The 21,319-nt window shown below is 51.2% G+C and overlaps 1 protein-coding gene across 1 annotated transcript; it reads right to left on the reverse strand.

Moving 5' to 3' along the window:
- Nucleotides 1-2,924: 2,924 nt before the first annotated feature.
- Nucleotides 2,925-5,615, reverse strand: LOC138371536 (mucin-1-like). Its single transcript, XM_069336413.1, has one exon. The coding sequence runs from the start codon at nt 5,613-5,615 to the stop codon at nt 2,925-2,927; it is 2,691 nt and encodes an 896-aa protein (XP_069192514.1).
- Between the last annotated feature and the right edge of the window lie 15,704 nt (nt 5,616-21,319).

The following is a 21,319-nucleotide window of genomic DNA, read 5'->3' on the forward strand; positions in this document are numbered from 1 at the left end:
TGTGAGGGGTGAGGTCTCAGATTGGCGAGACGTTACGAGTGGAGTCCCGCAGGGGTCAGTCCTTGGACCTATACTGTTTCTGATATATGTAAATGATCTTCCAGAGGGTATAGAATCGTTTCTCTCAATGTTTGCCGATGATGCAAAAATTATGAAGACCATTGAAACTGAGGACGATAGTAGGAGGCTACAAGATGACCTAGACAGACTGAGTGAATGGTCCAACAAATGGCTGTTGAAAATGCTTCCTGGAGTGTGTGTGTGTGTGTGTGTGTGTGTGTGTGTGTGTGTGTGTGTGTGTGTGTGTGTGTGTGTGTGTGTGTGTGTGTGTGTGTGTGTGTGTGTGTGTGTGTGTGTGTACTCACCTAATTGTACTCACCTAATTGTGCTTGCGGGGGTTGAGCTCTGGCTCTTTGGTCCCGCCACTCAACTGTCAATCAACTGGTGTACAGATTCCTGAGCCTACTGGGCTCTATCATATCTACATTTTAAACTGTGTATGGAGTCAGCCTCCACCTAGGTGTGTGTGTGTGTGTGTGTGTGTGTGTGTGTGTGTGTGTGTGTGTGTGTGTGTGTGTGTGTGTGTGTGTGTGTGTGTGTACTCACCTAGTGTGTCTGAAGGATCGAGCATTGACTCTTGGATCCCGCCTTTCGAGCATCGGTTGTTTACAGCAATGACTCCTGTCCCATTTCCCTATCATACCTAGTTTTAAAATTATGAATAGTATTTGCTTCCACAATCTGTTCCTGAAGTGCATTCCATTTTTCCACTACTCTCACGCTAAAAGAAAACTTCCTAACATCTCTGTGACTCATCTGAGTTTCAAGCTTCCATCCATGTCCCCCTCGTTCTGTTACTATTCCGTGTGAACATTTCGTCTATGTCCACTCTGTCAATCCCTCTGAGTATTTTATACGTTCCTATCATGTCCCCCCTCTCCCTTCTTCTTTCTATTGTCGTAAGGCACAGTTCCCTCAGGCGCTCCTCATACCCCATCCCTCGTAGCTCTGGGACGAGTCTCGTTGCAAACCTCTGAACCTTTTCCAGTTTCATTATATGCTTCTTCAGATGGTGACTCCATGATGAGGCGGCATACTCTAAGACTGGCCTCACGTAGGCAGTGTAAAGCGCCCTAAATGCCTCCTTACTTAGGTTTCTGAATGATGTTCTAACTTTTGCCAGTGTAGAGTACGCTGCTGTCGTTATCCTATTTATATATGCCTCAGGAGTTAGATTAGGTGTTACGTCCACACCCAGGTCTCTTTTGCGCGTCGTCACAGGTAGGTTGTTCCCCTTCATTGTGTACTGTCCGTTTGGTCTCCTATCTCCTAGACCCATTTCCATAACTTTACATTTGCTCGTGTTGAATTCCAGTAGCCATTTCTCTGACTATCTCTGCAACCTGTTCAGGTCCTCTTGGAGGATCCTGCAATCCTCATCTGTCACAACTCTTCTCATCAACTTTGTGTCATCCGCAAACATCGACATGTAGGACTCTACGCCTGTAAACATGTCGTTAACATATACAAGAAATAGAATTGGTCCCAGCACCGATCCTTGTGGTACTCCACTCGTTACTGCTCGCCAGTCCGACTTCTCGCCCCTTACCGTAACTCTTTGGCTCCTTCCTGTTAGGTAGTTCCTTATCCATGCTAGGACCTTTTCCAACACCCCCGCCTGCCTCTCGAGTTTGAACAGCAGTCTCATGTGCGGTACTGTATTAAAGGCTTTTTGGCAGTGCAGAAATATGCAGTCTGCCCAACCATCTCAGTCCTGCCTTATCCTCGTTATTTTATCATAGAATTCCAGTTTTGTTAGGCACGATTTCCCTGTCCAGAACCCATGTTGATGTTTGTTCACAAACCTAATGTTCTCCAGGTGTGCAACCAGTCGTAGCCTAATTATTCTTTCCAGTATTTTACAGAGGATGCTTGTCAGTGATACAGGTCTATAGTTAAGTGCCTCCTCCCTATCACCTTTCTTGAGGATCGGCACGACATTTGCCTCCTTCCAGCAACTGGGCAATTCTCCCGACATAAGTGACTCATTAAAGATCATTGCCAGAGGCACGCTGAGGGCCTGCGCTGCTTCTTTTAGTATTCACGGTGATACTTTGTCTGGTCCATCTGCTTTAGTTGCATCCAGTGTTGTGAACTGTTTCATTACCTCCTCTGCTGTCACCTCTATATCTGATAGTCTGTCATCTAGGGTAACCCCTTCCAACAATGGGAGCTGCTCAGGCTCGGTAGTGAACACTCCATGGAAACTGGCATTCAGTGCCTCGCAGATTTCCTTGTCACTTTCAGTATGTGTGTGTGTGTGTGTGTGTAATTACCTAAGTGTAATTATCTAAGTGTAGTTACAGGATGAGAGCTACGCTCGTGGTGTCCCGTCTTCCCAGCACTCTTTGTCATATAACGCTTTGAAACTACAGTGTGTGTGTGTGTGTGTGTGTGTGTGTGTGTGTGTGTGTGTGTGTGTGTGTGTGTGTGTGTGTGTGTGTGTGTGTGTGTGTGTGTGTGTGTGTGTGCGTGTGTGTGTCTGTCTGTGTGTGTGTGTGTGTGTGTGTGTGTGTTTCAGAAATATATGTAGTAGACATAATAGAGGAAAACAAATGATTGGTTAGAAAGGCGGAGTCCAAGAGCTAACAGCTCGGTCCTGCAGACACAACTAGTAAACACATACACACACAACCACCAACTTGCCATAAAGACACCTTTAGTGACAAACTGAGGAAATGCCAGCGGACACAGGATGCAGTCTCTTGGACCCACAATGACCTAATCTTCCCAGATCATGTGGTCAACTGTGATACATGCCCCCCCCCACCACCCTTCCTTCTATCCCCCTCCCCCTCTTCCCGTCACCCCATCTACCAGCCACCGTCCCCTACCCCCCAACCGAGCCCCATCCACAGTCTTCCCTACCCCAACAAGACACCCGCAAGGCTCGCCTCGTCAGCTGTGACAGTGTTTAATTCCCGTGAGAACACCAAGATCGCCTCTACGTACAAGGGCATTACTGTGGGTCGCCTCACTGGCTTGTGGGCCCCCTCGGTGGCTTGTGGGCCCCCCTCGGGGGCTTGTGGGTCCCCTCGCTGGCTTGTGGACCCCCTCGCTGGCTTGTGGACCCCCTCGCTGGCTTGTGGGTCCCCTCGCTGGCTTGTGGACCCCCTCGCTGGCTTGTGGACCCCCCCTCGCTGGTTTGTGGGCCCCCTCGCTGGCTTGTGGGTCCCCTCGCTGGCTTGTGGACCCCCTCGCTGGCTTGTGGACCCCCTCGCTGGCTTGTGGGTGGGCCCCCTCGCTGGCTTGTGGGCCCCCTCGCTGGCTTGTGGACCCCCTCGTTGGCTTGTTGGTCCCCTCGCTGGCTTGTGGACCCCTTCGCTGGCTTGTGGGCCCCCTTGCTGGCTTGTGGACCCCTTCGCTGGATTGTGGGCCCCCTCGTTGGCTTGTGGGTCCCCACGCTTGCTTGTGGACCCCTTCGCTGGCTTGTGGGCCCCCTTGCTGGCTTGTGGGTCCAGTCGCTGGCTTGTGGGTCCCCTCGCTGGCTTGTGGGTCCCATCGCTGGCTTGTGGACCCCTTCGCTGGCTTGTGGGTCCCCTCGCTGGCTTGTGGACCCCTTCGCTGGCTTGTGGGTCCCCTCGCTGGCTTGTGGGTCCCCTCGCTGGCTTGTGGGTCCCCTCGCTGGCTTGTGGACCCCCTCGCTGGCTTGTGGACCCCCCTCCCTGGCTTGTGGGTCCCCTCGCTGGCTTGTGGGTCCTCTCGCTGGCTTGTGGGCCCCCCCCTCTCGCTGGCTTGTGGGCCCCCTCGCTGGCTTGTGGGCCCCTTCGCTGGCTTGTGGGCCGCCTCGCTGGCTTGTGGACCCCCTCGCTGGCTTGTGGACCCCCTCGCTGGCTTCTGGGCCCCCTCGCTGGCTTGTGGGTCCCTTCGCTGGGTTGTGGGTCAACTCGCTGGCTTGTGGACCCCCTCGCTGGCTTCTGGACCCCCTCGCTGGCTTGTGGGCCCCCTCGCTGGCTTGTGGGCCCCCTCGCTGGCTTGTGGGCCCTCTTGCTGGCTTGTGGGCCCCCTCGCTGGCTTGTGGGTCCCCTCGCTGGCTTGTGGACCCCCTTGCTGGCTTGTGGACCCCCTTGCTGGCTTGTGGACCCCCTCGGTGGCTTGTGGACTCCCTTGCTGGCTTGTGGGTCCCCTCGCTGGCTTGTTGACCCCCTCGCTGGCTTGTGGGCCCCTTCGCTGGCTTGTGGATCCCCTTTCTGGCTTGTGGGTCCCCTCGCTGGTTTGTGGACCCCCTCGCTGGCTTGTGGACCCCCTCGCTGGCTTGTGGACCCCCTTGCTGGCTTGTGGGTCCCCTCGCTGGCTTGTGGGTCTCCTCGCTGGCTTGTGGACCCCCTCGCTGGCTTGTGGACCCCCTCGCTGGCTTGTGGGCCCCCTCGCTGGCTTGTGGGCCCCTTCGCTGGCTTGTGGGCCCCCTCGCTGGCTTGTGGACCCCCTTGCTGGCTTGTGGGCCCCCTCGCTGGCTTGTGGACCCCCTTGCTGGCTTGTGGGCCCCCTCGCTGGCTTGTGGACCCCCTCGCTGGATTGTGGACTCCCTCGCTGGCTTGTGGGCCCCCCATGCTGGCTTGTGGGCCCCCCATGCTGGCTTGTGGGCCCCCTCGCTGGCTTGTGGGCCCCCTCGCTGGCTTGTGGGCCGCCTCGCTGGCTTGTGGACCCCCTCGCTGGCTTGTGGACCCCCTCGCTGGCTTGTGGGCCCCCTCGCTGGCTTGTGGGTCCCCTCGCTGGGTTGTGGGTCCCCTCGCTGGCTTGTGGACCCCCTCGCTGGCTTCTGGACCCCCTCGCTGGCTTGTGGGCCCCCTCGCTGGCTTGTGGGCCCCCTCGCTGGCTTGTGGGCCCCCTTGCTGGCTTGTGGGCCCCCTCGCTGGCTTGTGGGTCCCCTCGCTGGCTTGTGGACCCCCTTGCTGGCTTGTGGACCCCCTTGCTGGCTTGTGGACCCCCTCGCTGGCTTGTGGACTCCCTTGCTGGCTTGTGGGTCCCCTCGCCGGCTTGTGGACCCCCTCGCTGGCTTGTGGGCCCCCTCGCTGGCTTGTGGACCCCCTTGCTGGCTTGTGGGTCCCCTCGCTGGCTTGTGGACCCCCTCGCTGGCTTGTGGACCCCCTCGCTGGCTTGTGGACCCCCTTGCTGGCTTGTGGGTCCCCTCGCTGGCTTGTGGGTCCCCTCGCTGGCTTGTGGACCCCCTCGCTGGCTTGTGGGCCCCCTCGCTGGCTTGTGGGCCCCTTTGCTGGCTTGTGGGCCCCCTCGCTGGCTTGTGGACCCCCCTTGCTGGCTTGTGGGCCCCCTCGCTGGCTTGTGGACCCCCTCGCTGGCTTGTGGACCCCCTCGCTGGCTTGTGGGCCCCCCACGCTGGTTTGTGGACCCCTCGCTGGCTTGTGGGCCGCCTCGCTTGCTTGTGGGCCCCCCTCGCTGGCTTGTGGGCCCCCTTGCTGGCTTGTGGGCCCCCCTCGCGGGCTTGTGGGCCCCCCTCGCTGGCTTGTGGGCCTCCTTACTGGCTTGTGGGCCCCCTCGCTGGCTTGTGGGCCCCCTCGCTGGCTTGTGGGCCCCCTCGCTGGCTTGTGGGCCCCCATGCTGGCTTGTGGGCCCCCTCGCTGGCTTGTGGGCCCCCTCGCTGGCTTGTGGGCCCCCTTGCTGGCTTGTGGGCCCCTCGCTGGCTTGTGGGCCCCCTCGCTGGCTTGTGGACCCCCTCGCTGGCTTGTGGGCCCCCTCGCTGGCTTGTGGACCCCCTCGCTGGCTTGTGGACCCCCTCGCTGGCTTGTGGGCCCCCTCGCTGGTTTGTGGACCCCCTCGCTGGCTTGTGGACCCCCTCGCTGGCTTGTGGGCCCCCCGCGCTGGTTTGTGGGCCCCTCGCTGGCTTGTGGGCCCCCTCGCTGGCTTGTGGGCCCCCTCGCTGGCTTGTGGGCCCCCTCGCTGGCTTGTGGGCCCCCTCGCTGGCTTGTGGACCCCCTCGCTGGCTTGTGGACCCTCTCGCTGGCTTGTGGACCCCCTCACTGGCTTGTGGACCCCCTCGCTGGCTTGTGGACCCCCTCGCTGGCTTGTGGACCCCCTCGCTGGCTTGTGGACCCCCTCGCTGGCTTGTGGACCCCCTCGCTGGCTTGTGGACCCCCTCGCTGGCTTGTGGACCCCCTCGCTGGCTTGTGGACCCCCTCGCTGGCTTGTGGACCCCCTCGCTGGCTTGTGGACTCCCTCGCTGGCTTGTGGACCCCCTCGCTGGCTTGTGGACCCCCTCGCTGGCTTGTGGACCCCCTCGCTGGCTTGTGGACCCCCTCGCTGGCTTGTGGACCCCCTCGCTGGCTTGTGGACCCCCTCGCTGGCTTGTGGGCCCCCTCGCTGGCTTGTGGACTTGCTTTGTTTAGTTGACTGAATGGTTGGTTGAACGGGTTGTTGGTGAGTTGATTGTTTCAATGAATGTATGGTTGACCGATGTTTTGGGTTAGACGATTGGCTGGTTGGTTGGAGGGTTTATTGGTCAGTTGTTTTAATTGGTTAGATGGGTTGTTTCTTGGTTAATTGATTGGCTGGTTGGATGGATGTCTATACAGCTCCTCCTCACACAGCTGAAGGGTAATGTTAGCCACATAATGTTGCCTCACACTTGACCTCCAGCCCATGTGTTATGTGTTTAGCCTACTCATAGGGAAGCCTGTGGCTGAGTGGTCAGCTCTATGGATTCGTAATCCTGTGGACCGGGGATCTATCCCCGGCGATGGCGGAAGCAAATGGGCAGAGTTTCTTTCACCCTGATACCCCTGGAACCTAGTAGTAAATAGGTACCTGGGAGTTAGACGGCTGCCACGGGCTACTTTCTGGGGATGTATAACAAAATAAGAGGCCTGGTTGAGGACCGGGCCGCGGGAACGCTAAGCCCCGAAATCATCACAAGATAACCATCGCCTGTGCTGGTAACATCTGCGCCGCGACCCCTGCGCCGCGCCCCCTGCGCCGCGACCCCTGCGCCGCGACCCCTGCGCCGCGACCCCTGCGCCGCGACCCCTGCGCCGCGACCCCTGCGCCGCGACCCCTGCGCCGCGACCCCTGCGCCGCGACCCCTGCGCCGCGACCCCTGCGCCTCTACATGTGTAACTGTTGCAACCGCATTGCAAACAAGCATACTCAAGTCAAGCTTGGCCCAAATGTTTGGCAAACTCTCCTGTGGATAGAGCCACGTGGTTCTCTGTCAGCGGTCTATACTGACCCCCCTATACAACTGCCTGTGGATCCTGTGATTGTAGGGGAGCAAACTCGGTCCCGCGAGAGCAGGGGACTATGTCAGAGAGTAAGTTTCAGGTTCTGTATGTGCGCGCGCACTAAATATATCAGCGCGCAGATGGGTGCTGCAGGCGTACGCTTAACGTAATATACTTACTAGTATATACTAGTACCTAGTTGCTCAATCTAAAAAGAGGCGATATGATCACTACGTAGAAAATACCAGCTGGAATCGATAAAAATGATAAAAGAGAATTCTGGAAATTTGGAACACAGCAACTTAGAGAACAAGAGGTCATAGATTTAAGCTAACTAGACAAAGCTGCCAAAATGACATTGGAAAGTTCACCTTTGCAAACAGAGTGGTAGACGGTTAGAACAAGTTAGGTGAGAAGGTGGTGGAGGCCAAGACCGTCAGAAATTGCAAAGCGTTATATGACAAAGAGTGCTTGGAAGACGGGACACCACGAGCGTAGCTCTCATCCTGTAACTACACTTAGGTAATTACACACTCACACACACGCACACGCACACACACAGGAGTCACTGTGCTAGGAGAAAGGAAAGTAAACTAGGCGGCCTTGGAAGGATTCGAAATTACGAGTGAGGAGGTCAAGAGACACCTGCAGGATCTGGATGTTAGAAAGGCTGTTGGTCCAGATGGGATCTCACCATGGGTACTGAAAGAGTGTGCAGAGGCACTTTGCTTGCCACTCTCCATAGTGTATAGTAGGTCACTGGAAACGGGGGACCTACCAGAAATATGGAAGACTGCTAATGTAGTCCCAATATACAAAAAGGGTGACAGACAAGAGGCACTGAACTACAGGCCAGTGTCCTTAACTTGTATACCATGCAAGGTGATGGAGAAGATTGTGAGAAAAAACCTAGTAACACATCTGGAGAGAAGGGACTTTGTGACAAATCGCCAACATGGGTTCAGGGAGGGTAAATCTTGCCTTACTGGCTTAATAGAATTCTACAACCAGGTGACAAAGATTAAGCAAGAAAGAGAAGGCTGGGTGGACTCCATTTTCTTGGATTGTCGGAAAGCCTTTGACACAGTACCGCATAAGAGGCTGGTACATAAGCTGGAGAGACAGGCAGGTGTAGCTGGTAAGGTGCTCCAGTGGATAAGGGAGTATCTAAGCAATAGGAAGCAGAGAGTTACAGTGAGGGGTGAGACCTCCGATTGGCGTGAAGTCACCAGTGGAGTCCCACAGGGCTCTGTACTCGGTCTTATCTTGTTTCTGATATATGTAAATGATCTCGCGGAGGGTATAGATTAATTTCTCTCAATGTTTGCTGACGATGCCAAAATTATGAGAAGGATTAAGACAGAGGAGGACTGCTTGAGGCTTCAAGAAGACCTAGACAAGCTGAAGGAATGGTCAAACAAATGGTTGTTAGAGTTTAATCCAAGCAAATGTAATGTAATGAAGATAGATGTAGGGAGCAGGAGGCCAGATACAAGGTATCATCTAGGTGATGAAATTCTTCAGGAGTCAGAGAAAGAAAAAGATTTGGGGGTTGACATCACGCAAGACCTGTCTCCAGCAGCACATATCAAGCGGATAACATCAGCGGCATATGCCAGGCTGGCCAACATACGAACGGCATTCAGAAACTTGTGTAGATAATCATTCAGAACTTTGTATACCACATATGTCAGGCCAACCCTGGAGTATGCAACCCAAGAATGGAGTCCATATCTAGTCAAGGATAAGGCTAAACTGGAAAAGGTTCAAAGGTTAGCCACCAGACTAGTATCCGACCTGAGAGGTTTGAGCTACGAGGAGAGACTACGGGAATTAAACCTCACTTCGCTGGAAGACAGAAGAGTTAGGGGGGACATGATCACCACATTCAAGATTCTGAAGGGAATTGATAGGGTAGATAAAGACAGACTATTTAACACAAGGGGCACACGCACAAGGGGACACAGGTGGAAACTGAGTGCCCAAATGAGCCACAGGGATATTAGAAAGAACTTTTTTAGTGTCAGAGTGGTTGACAAATGGAATGCATTAGGCAGTGATGTGGTGGAGGCTGACTCCATACACAGTTTCAAGAGTAGATATGATAGAGGCTCAGGAACCTGTACACCTGTTGATTGACAGTTGAGAGGCGGGACCAAAGAGGCAGAGCTCAACTCCCAAGCACAACTAGGGAACACACACACACACACACACCCTTTACCCCATCCTGATCTGAGCACTACCGAGCCCCTTAAAATAAAAAACAAATAAAATAAAATAAAACAGATCCCCCCATAAAAAAAATATGCTGGTGGGGGAAAAATAGATCATTTAAGTGCGGTGATGACGCACTAATCACTCGTTTAATAGTTAATTTCTTATTTTTTAACATCTCCCTGAAGCCACACTCGTACCTAGCAGACAAAAATTCCTGGCTGCTAAAACTTTCATCAACACACAAAGCTGTTTATACATGCTTTAACCACTATTTTTTGCCCCCCTCCCCCCACCCCCCACCCCCCCACCCCCCACCCCCCCCACACCACCAGTTTTTTCCTCCCTGTTTTCCCCAGTATTTTTCCCTGCGCTATCCAGATAATGAGGTGTACGGACCGAAAAAAATAGCATTCAATATATAGACTTCAAGCCTCCTTAACTCGCGTAAAGAGTATCAGAGCCCCGCCACGGGCCCGCTCAAAGTTGCGGGTTCCCCGCTGTTTACCGCGTCAACAAAACCCGCGCAAAAATGGTCCAGATTTTAATCATTTTTTACCAACAAAATGCTTTCCCCTCCGCCCAGTCGCTTTGATCAGCCATTCGTTTGTTTGATCGAACGATTTAATCATTAGAGGACTCCCGGCCAGCCTGGCGCTCAGAGTCGAGGGCTGCTAAGGGCGAGTCTGGCGCGCACTTCTTTATAGGACGGTCGCTGCTATTGCGTGTGGTGGCTTAGCTCCGTCTTGCTCCGAGACGCAACCAGCGGAAGATGATCCTCTTTGTGTTGTTAATTAAGGAAAATAAAATACACTTAAGTAAATACAAAGGTGACCGCTACCCCGTCTAAGATTTTAGATTTAGAACCGGTAGGCGTCTTAGTGGGGGGGGGGGGGTTAGTTGTACATGTAAGTTCGGTTAGTTACTTTTTTTTTAATTTTGTCTCGAAGGGCAGCGTCACTCATCCTGTGAGTGGACACACCGCTATAGTGACAGTATTGGGCAGCGCCACTCATCCTGTGAGTGGACACACCGCTATAGTGACAGTATTGGGCAGCGCCACTCATCCTGTGAGTGGACACACCGCCATAGTGACAGTATTGGGCAGCGCCACTCATCCTGTGAGTGGACACACCGCTATAGTGACAGTATTGGGCAGCGTCACTCATCCTGTGAGTGGACACACCGCCATAGTGACAGTATTGGGCAGCGTCACTCATCCTGTGAGTGGACACACCGCCATAGTGACAGTATTGGGCAGCGCCACTCATCCTGTGAGTGGACACACCGCCATAGTGACAGTATTAGGCAGCGTCACTCAAACTGTGAGTGGACACACCGCCATAGTGACAGTATTGGGCAGCGCCACTCATCCTGTGAGTGGACACACCGCCATCTTGAGATTATCTTGAGATGATTTCGGGGCTTTAGTGTCCCCGCGGCCCGGTCCTCGACCAGGCCTCCACCCCCAGGAAGCAGCCCGTGACAGCTGACTAACACCCAGGTACCTATTTACTGCTAGGTAACAGGGGCATTGGGTGAAAGAAACTCTGCCCAATGTTTCTCGCTGACGCCTGGGATCGAACCCAGGACCACAGGATCACAAGTCCCGCGTGCTGTCCGCTCGGCCATAGTGACAGTATTGGGCAGCGCCACTCATCCTGTGAGTGGACACACCGCCATAGCAGCATGTACAACACTCCCCAATAGGAAGAAAACCCGCTGGGTTGTTCATCCTGTCACTTGTACGCAGACACAGCTGGGGCTTGCTTAACTGTCTCAAGTGAACAGCTCCTCAAACATGAAGAATAACATCTGTCAACCCTTAAAATCTTACGTTATCTTGCGGGTGCAAAGTGACAGAACCGTGAGAAAGTGACATCTTCGAAGAATAGCACCTATATTTCACAAACAATGTTTACCTGACTCAATGTTATATAGTCATAATGGCTGGCCGCTTTCTTCTGATATTAATATTTAACATAATTTTATTCTACACATATTTCTGATGTCTCTCAGGTGTTCACATTCACGTAGATAGTGGTCAAGGCGGTGTCCGTCACTCTCACCACAGATTCTGCAACTTCGCTGATCAACTGTTGTTTCCATTCCGTATCTTCATGGATATTTGTATCCAAGGCGGATTCTCGCTCTTACTGATTCTCTCCCTCGGCCTCCTCCTCTTCGTCCATAATGATTCTTTTTCGTACCATTTTACACCTATTACGTCTGGCAGAGGTGATTGGTTTTTGAGAGTTGTAATTTTGGCGCGTCACCCGTCAAAATCTTAGGGCTTTGGCGCGTCACCCGTCAAAATCTTAGGGTTTTGGCGAGTCACCCGTCAAAATCTTGGGGCTTTGGCGAGTCACCCGTCAAAATCTTGGGGCTTTGGCGAGTCACCCGTCAAAATCTTAGGGCTTTGGCGCGTCACCCGTCAAAATCTTAGGGTTTTGGCGAGTCACCCGTCAAAATCTTGGGGCTTTGGCGAGTCACCCGTCAAAATCTTGGGGCTTTGGCGAGTCACCCGTCAAAATCTTGGGGCTTTGGCGAGTCACCCGTCAAAATCTTAGGGCTTTGGCGCTTCACCCGTCAAAATAGGCCTTGATAAGCCTTCTTGCAGTTACTTTTATTGTTATGTTCTTAAAATAGAAGTAGGAATCCCTTGATTGTGTCATGGGTCGGTTAGACATATATATGAATGAGTGAGATGTTGTATATAGGAGCTGCCTCGTATGGGCCAATAGGCCTTTTTGCAGTTATCTTTATTCTTATGTTCTTACTTTCTTAAAATCTCTAAGTTGTGGCGAGTCTCCCATCAAAATCTCTAAGTTGTGGCGCGTCTCCCATCAAAATCTCCAAGTTTTGGCGGGTCACACATCAAAATCTCTAAGTTTTGGCGCGTCTCCCATCAAAATCTCTAAGTTGTGGCGCGTCTCCCATCAAAATCTCTAAGTTGTGGCGCGTCTCCCATCAAAATCTCTAAGTTGTGGCGCGTCTCCCATCAAAATCTCTAAGTTTTGGCGCGTCTCCCATCAAAATCTCTAAGTTTTGGCGCGTCTCCCATCAAAATCTCCAAGTTTTGGCGCGTCTCCCATCAAAATCTCCAAGTTTTGGCGCGTCTCCCATCAAAATCTCTAAGTTGTGGCGCGTCTCCCATCAAAATCTCTAAGTTGTGGCGCGTCTCCCATCAAAATCTCCAAGTTTTGGCGGGTCACACATCAAAATCTCTAAGTTTTGGCGAGTCTCCCATCAAAATCTCTAAGTTTTGGCGCGTCTCCCATCAAAATCTCTAAGTTTTGGCACGTCTCCCATAAAAATCTCCAAGTTTTGGCACGTCTCCCATCAAAATCTCCAAGTTTTGGCGGGTCACACATCAAAATCTCCAAGTTTTGGCGAGTCTCCCATCAAAATCTCTAAGTTTTGGCGGGTCACACATCAAAATCTCCAAGTTTTGGCGAGTCTCCCATCAAAATCTCTAAGTTTTGGCGGGTCACACATCAAAATCTCCAAGTTTTGGCACGTCTCCCATCAAAATCTCCAAGTTTTGGCGGGTCACACATCAAAATCTCTAAGTCAGACCCTCCACATGAATGATTTACACATCACTCGATAGATTTGACCGAAATGCTGTGCGCATTATTGGCGTCATGCCTTGTATGTACTAACTATATCTATTAATCCGACATTATCTTTGTAACTCATTTTCAATGTATATACCTTTACCTGAATAAATATCTTATCTCTTATTTACAATTATGCCCACAACACAAGTGATCAGTAAATTATCTATTGTACTGTTTCAGTGCCAGCTGAACCTCTTTATCTAATTTTATCTATTTTTATCTATTTCAGATATATATTGCCAGCCTTGAGAGGATAGATAAGAACCAGGCAGTGTTTCTGGCAGAACACAACTGATTTGTATTTTAGGATCAGTGAGGAGGCCTACCCTTAGCTCCCTACCTTGTACCACAGGCTCCCTACCTTGTACCACAGACTACCTACCTTGTACCACAGGCTCCCTACCTTGTACCACAGGCTACCTACCTTGTACCACAGGCTACCTACCTTGTACCACAGGCTACCTACCTTGTACCACAGGCTACCTACCTTGTACCACAGGCTACCTACCTTGTACCACAGACTACCTACCTTGTACCACAGGCTACCTACCTTGTACCACAGGCTACCTACCTTGTACCACAGGCTACCTACCTTGTACCACAGGCTACCTACCTTGTACCACAGGCTACCTACCTTGTACCACAGGCTACCTACCTTGTACCACAGGCTACCTACCTTGTACCACAGGCTACCTACCTTGTACCACAGGCTACCTACCTTGTACCACAGGCTCCCTACCTTGTACCACAGACTACCTACCTTGTACCACAGGCTACCTACCTTGTACCACAGGCTACCTACCTTGTACCACAGGCTACCTACCTTGTACCACAGGCTACCAACCTTGTACCACAGGCTACCTACCTTGTACCACAGGCTACCTTCCTTGTACCACAGGCTCCTACCTTGTACCACAGGCTACCTACCTTGTACCACAGGCTCCTACCTTGTACCACAGGCTCCCTACCTTGTACCACAGGCTACCTACCTTGTACCACAGGCTCCTACCTTGTACCACAGGCTACCTACCTCGTACCACAGGCTACCTACCTTGTACCACAGACTACCTACCTTGTACCACAGGCTACCTACCTTGTACCACAGGCTACCTACCTTGTACCACAGGCTACCTACCTTGTACCACAGACTACCTACCTTGTACCACAGGCTACCTACCTTGTACCACAGACTACCTACCTTGTACCACAGACTACCTACCTTGTACCACAGGCTACCTACCTTGTACCACAGACTACCTACCTTGTACCACAGGCTACCTACCTTGTACCACAGGCTCCCTACCTTGTACCACAGGCTACCTACCTTGTACCACAGGCTCCTACCTTGTACCACAGGCTACCTACCTCGTACCACAGGCTACCTACCTTGTACCACAGACTACCTACCTTGTACCACAGGCTACCTACCTTGTACCACAGGCTACCTACCTTGTACCACAGGCTACCTACCTTGTACCACAGACTACCTACCTTGTACCACAGGCTACCTACCTTGTACCACAGACTACCTACCTTGTACCACAGACTACCTACCTTGTACCACAGGCTACCTACCTTGTACCACAGACTACCTACCTTGTACCACAGGCTACCTACCTTGTACCACAGACTACCTACCTTGTACCACAGACTACCTACCTTGTACCACAGACTACCTACCTTGTACCACAGACTACATACCTTGTGCCACAGGCTACCTACCTTGTACCACAGACTACCTACCTTGTACCACAGACTACCTACCTTGTACCACAGGCTACCTACCTTGTACCACAGACTACCTACCTTGTACCACAGGCTACCTACCTTGTACCACAGACTACCTACCTTGTACCACAGAAAACCTACCTTGTACCACAGGCTACCTACCTTGTACCACAGACTACCTACCTTGTACCACAGGCTACCTACCTTGTACCACAGACTACCTACCTTGTACCTCAGGCTACCTACCTTGTACCACAGGCTACCTACCTTGTACCACAGGCTACCTACCTTGTACCACAGGCTCCCTACCTTGTACCACAGGCTACCTACCTTGTACCACAGACTACCTACCTTGTACCACAGACTACCTACCTTGTACCACAGGCTACCTACCTTGTACCACAGACTACCTACCTTGTACCACAGGCTACCTACCTTGTACCACAGACTACCTACCTTGTACCACAGGCTACCTACCTTGTACCACAGACTACCTACCTTGTACCACAGACTACCTACCTTGTACCACAGACTACCTACCTTGTACCACAGACTACCTAACTTGTACCAGAGTACCTACCTTGTACCACAGACTACCTACCTTGTACCACAGGCTACCTACCTTGTACCACAGGCTACCTACCTTCTACCACAGGCTACCTACCTTGTACCACAGACTACCTACCTTGTACCACAGGCTACCTACCTTGTACCACAGGCTACCTACCTTCTACCACAGGCTACCTACCTTGTACCACAGACTACCTACCTTGTACCACAGGCTATCTACCTTGTACCAGAGTACCTACCTTGTACCACAGACTACCTACCTTGTACCACAGACTACCTAACTTGTACCACAGTCTACCTACCTTGTACCACAGGCTACCTACCTTGTACCAGAGTACCTACCTTGTACCACAGACTACCTACCTTGTACCACAGACTACCTACCTTGTACCACAGACTACCTAACTTGTACCACAGACTACCTACCTTGTACCACAGGCTACCTACCTTGTACCAGAGTACCTACCTTGTACCCAACAAGTTTCCTGCTGGCGTTGGTAACCTTACAGCACAAGCTTTCAATGCTTCTGTTTTCTTACTCCTGGGATTATGCGGGGAAATCTGGCTCCAGTATAATACTAATAAAATGTATAATTTTATGAATGTAAAATAATGAATAATTCTAAGATAGCTCGAAGGACCAGAATGAGTAATTAAATGAGAAAATCAGCAGCTAATAGTTCAATAATTATATGAATAAATTCTATTAAGCAATGACTGTAAATTATATAATTGTAGAGCCAGCATCACATGACACATTTTGGGGGGATATTCTATTAGATTAATCTATGCGTAACATGTATTATGCAGTAATAATAATAAGTATAATATGCACACACATAGATAATGAGTAAATTATGTAATACAAGAAATACTACTGCAATGTAAAGACTAATATGCATAAAAGGCAGTATCAGATATATATATATATATATATATATATATATATATATATATATATATATATATATATATATATATATATATATATATATATATATATATATATATATATATATATATATATATGCGAACAAGCCTGAATGGTCCCCAGGACAATATGCAACTGAAAACTCACACCCCAGAAGTGACTCGAACCCATACTCCCAGGAGCAACGCAACTGGTATGTACAAGACGCCTTAATCCACTTGACCATCACGACCGGACAAAATGAGGTGATAGCCGAGGCTATTTGAACCACCCCACCGCCGGCACTCGGATAGTAATCTTGGGCATAGCATTTTACCAAATCACCTCATTCTTTGGGGCACACGTGAGGAACACAAATGCGAACAAGCCTGAATGGTCCCCAGGACAATATGCAACTGAAAACTCACACCCCAGAAGTGACTCGAACCCATACTCCCAGGAGCAACGCAACTGGTATGTACAAGACGCCTTAATCCACTTGACCATCACGACCGGACAAAATGAGGTGATAGCCGAGGCTATTTGAACCACCCCACCGCCGGCACTCGGATAGTAATCTTGGGCATAGCATTTTACCAAATCACCTCATTCTTTGGGGCACACGTGAGGAACACAAATGCGAACAAGCCTGAATGGTCCCCAGGACAATATGCAACTGAAAACTCACACCCCAGAAGTGACTCGAACCCATACTCCCAGGAGCAACGCAACTGGTATGTACAAGACGCCTTAATCCACTTGACCATCACGACCGGACAAAATGAGGTGATAGCCGAGGCTATTTGAACCACCCCACCGCCGGCACTCGGATAGTAATCTTGGGCATAGCATTTTACCAAATCACCTCATTCTTTGGGGCACACGTGAGGAACACAAATGCGAACAAGCCTGAATGGTCCCCAGGACAATATGCAACTGAAAACTCACACCCCAGAAGTGACTCGAACCCATACTCCCAGGAGCAACGCAACTGGTATGTACAAGACGCCTTAATCCACTTGACCATCACGACCGGACAAAATGAGGTGATAGCTGAGGCTATTTGAACCACCCCACCGCCGGCACTCGGATAGTAATCTTGGGCATAGTATTTTACCAAATCACCTCATTCTTTGGGGCACACGTGAGGAACACAAATGCGAACAAGCCTGAATGGTCCCCAGGACAATATGCAACTGAAAACTCACACCCCAGAAGTGACTCGAACCCATACTCCCAGGAGCAACGCAACTGGTATGTACAAGACGCCTTAATCCACTTGACCATCACGACCGGACAAAATGAGGTGATAGCCGAGGCTATTTGAACCACCCCACCGCCGGCACTCGGATAGTAATCTTGGGCATAGCATTTTACCAAATCACCTCATTCTTTGGGGCACACGTGAGGAACACAAATGCGAACAAGCCTGAATGGTCCCCAGGACAATATGCAACTGAAAACTCACACCCCAGAAGTGACTCGAACCCATACTCCCAGGAGCAACGCAACTGGTATGTACAAGACGCCTTAATCCACTTGACCATCACGACCGGACAAAATGAGGTGATAGCCGAGGCTATTTGAACCACCCCACCGCCGGCACTCGGATAGTAATCTTGGGCATAGCATTTTACCAAATCACCTCATTCTTTGGGGCACACGTGAGGAACACAAATGCGAACAAGCCTGAATGGTCCCCAGGACAATATGCAACTGAAAACTCACACCCCAGAAGTGACTCGAACCCATACTCCCAGGAGCAACGCAACTGGTATGTACAAGACGCCTTAATCCACTTGACCATCACGACCGGACAAAATGAGGTGATAGCCGAGGCTATTTGAACCACCCCACCGCCGGCACTCGGATAGTAATCTTGGGCATAGCATTTTACCAAATCACCTCATTCTTTGGGGCACACGTGAGGAACACAAATGCGAACAAGCCTGAATGGTCCCCAGGACAATATGCAACTGAAAACTCACACCCCAGAAGTGACTCGAACCCATACTCCCAGGAGCAACGCAACTGGTATGTACAAGACGCCTTAATCCACTTGACCATCACGACCGGACAAAATGAGGTGATAGCCGAGGCTATTTGAACCACCCCACCGCCGGCACTCGGATAGTAATCTTGGGCATAGCATTTTACCAAATCACCTCATTCTTTGGGGCACAAGTGAGGAACACAAATGCGAACAAGCCTGAATGGTCCCCAGGACAATATGCAACTGAAAACTCACACCCCAGAAGTGACTCGAACCCATACTCCCAGGAGCAATGCAACTGGTATGTACAAGACGCCTTAATCCACTTGACCATCACGACCGGACAAAATGAGGTGATAGCCGAGGCTATTTGAACCACCCCACCGCCGGCACTCGGATAGTAATCTTGGGCATAGCATTTTACCAAATCACCTCATTCTTTGGGGCACACGTGAGGAACACAAATGCGAACAAGCCTGAATGGTCCCCAGGACAATATGCAACTGAAAACTCACACCCCAGAAGTGACTCGAACCCATACTCCCAGGAGCAACGCAACTGGTATGTACAAGACGCCTTAATCCACTTGTCCATCACGACCGGACAAAATGAGGTGATAGCCGAGGCTATTTGAACCACCCCACCGCCGGCACTCGGATAGTAATCTTGGGCATAGCATTTTACCAAATCACCTCATTCTTTGCGGCACACGTGAGGAACACAAATGCGAACAAGCCTGAATGGTCCCCAGGACAATATGCAACTGAAAACTCACACCCCAGAAGTGACTCGAACCCATACTCCCAGGAGCAACGCAACTGGTATGTACAAGACGCCTTAATCCACTTGACCATCACGACCGGACAAAATGAGGTGATAGCCGAGGCTATTTGAACCACCCCACCGCCGGCACTCGGATAGTAATCTTGGGCATAGCATTTTACCAAATCACCTCATTCTTTGGGGCACACGTGAGGAACACAAATGCGAACAAGCCTGAATGGTCCCCAGGACAATATGCAACTGAAAACTCACACCCCAGAAGTGACTCGAACCCATACTCCCAGGAGCAACGCAACTGGTATGTACAAGACGCCTTAATCCACTTGACCATCACGACCGGACAAAATGAGGTGATAGCCGAGGCTATTTGAACCACCCCACCGCCGGCACTCGGATAGTAATCTTGGGCATAGCATTTTACCAAATCACCTCATTCTTTGGGGCACACGTGAGGAACACAAATGCGAACAAGCCTGAATGGTCCCCAGGACAATATGCAACAGAAAACTCACACCCCAGAAGTGACTCGAACCCATACTCCCAGGAGCAACGCAACTGGTATGTACAAGACGCCTTAATCCACTTGACCATCACGACCGGACAAAATGAGGTGATAGCCGAGGCTATTTGAACCACCCCACCGCCGGCACTCGGATAGTAATCTTGGGCATAGCATTTTACCAAATCACCTCATTCTTTGGGGCACACGTGAGGAACACAAATGCGAACAAGCCTGAATGGTCCCCAGGACAATATGCAACTGAAAACTCACACCCCAGAAGTGACTCGAACCCATACTCCCAGGAGCAACGCAACTGGTATGTACAAGACGCCTTAATCCACTTGACCATCACGACCGGACAAAATGAGGTGATAGCTGAGGCTATTTGAACCACCCCACCGCCGGCACTCGGATAGTAATCTTGGGCATAGTATTTTACCAAATCACCTCATTCTTTGGGGCACACGTGAGGAACACAAATGCGAACAAGCCTGAATGGTCCCCAGGACAATATGCAACTGAAAACTCACACCCCAGAAGTGACTCGAACCCATACTCCCAGGAGCAACGCAACTGGTATGTACAAGACGCCTTAATCCACTTGACCATCACGACCGGACAAAATGAGGTGATAGCCGAGGCTATTTGAACCACCCCACCGCCGGCACTCGGATAGTAATCTTGGGCATAGCATTTTACCAAATCACCTCATTCTTTGGGGCACACGTGAGGAACACAAATGCGAACAAGCCTGAATGGTCCCCAGGACAATATGCAACTGAAAACTCACACCCCAGAAGTGACTCGAACCCATACTCCCAGGAGCAACGCAACTGGTATGTACAAGACGCCTTAATCCACTTGACCATCACGACCGGACAAAATGAGGTGATAGCCGAGGCTATTTGAACCACCCCACCGCCGGCACTCGGATAGTAATCTTGGGCATAGCATTTTACCAAATCACCTCATTCTTTGGGGCACACGTGAGGAACACAAATGCGAACAAGCCTGAATGGTCCCCAGGACAATATGCAACTGAAAACTCACACCCCAGAAGTGACTCGAACCCATACTCCCAGGAGCAACGCAACTGGTATGTACAAGACGCCTTAATCCACTTGACCATCACGACCGGACAAAATGAGGTGATAGCCGAGGCTATTTGAACCACCCCACCGCCGGCACTCGGATAGTAATCTTGGGCATAGCATTTTACCAAATCACCTCATTCTTTGGGGCACACGAGAGGAACACAAATGCGAACAAGCCTGAATGGTCCCCAGGACAATATGCAACTGAAAACTCACACCCCAGAAGTGACTCGAACCCATACTCCCAGGAGCAACGCAACTGGTATGTACAAGACGCCTTAATCCACTTGACCATCACGACCGGACAAAATGAGGTGATAGCCGAGGCTATTTGAACCACCCCACCGCCGGCACTCGGATAGTAATCTTGGGCATAGCATTTTACCAAATCACCTCATTCTTTGGGGCACAAGTGAGGAACACAAATGCGAACAAGCCTGAATGGTCCCCAGGACAATATGCAACTGAAAACTCACACCCCAGAAGTGACTCGAACCCATACTCCCAGGAGCAATGCAACTGGTATGTACAAGACGCCTTAATCCACTTGACCATCACGACCGGACAAAATGAGGTGATAGCCGAGGCTATTTGAACCACCCCACCGCCGGCACTCGGATAGTAATCTTGGGCATAGCATTTTACCAAATCACCTCATTCTTTGGGGCAC

The sequence above is a fragment of the Procambarus clarkii genome, chromosome 36 (genome assembly GCF_040958095.1).
Source record: "Procambarus clarkii isolate CNS0578487 chromosome 36, FALCON_Pclarkii_2.0, whole genome shotgun sequence".
Classification (NCBI taxonomy): domain Eukaryota; kingdom Metazoa; phylum Arthropoda; class Malacostraca; order Decapoda; family Cambaridae; genus Procambarus; species Procambarus clarkii.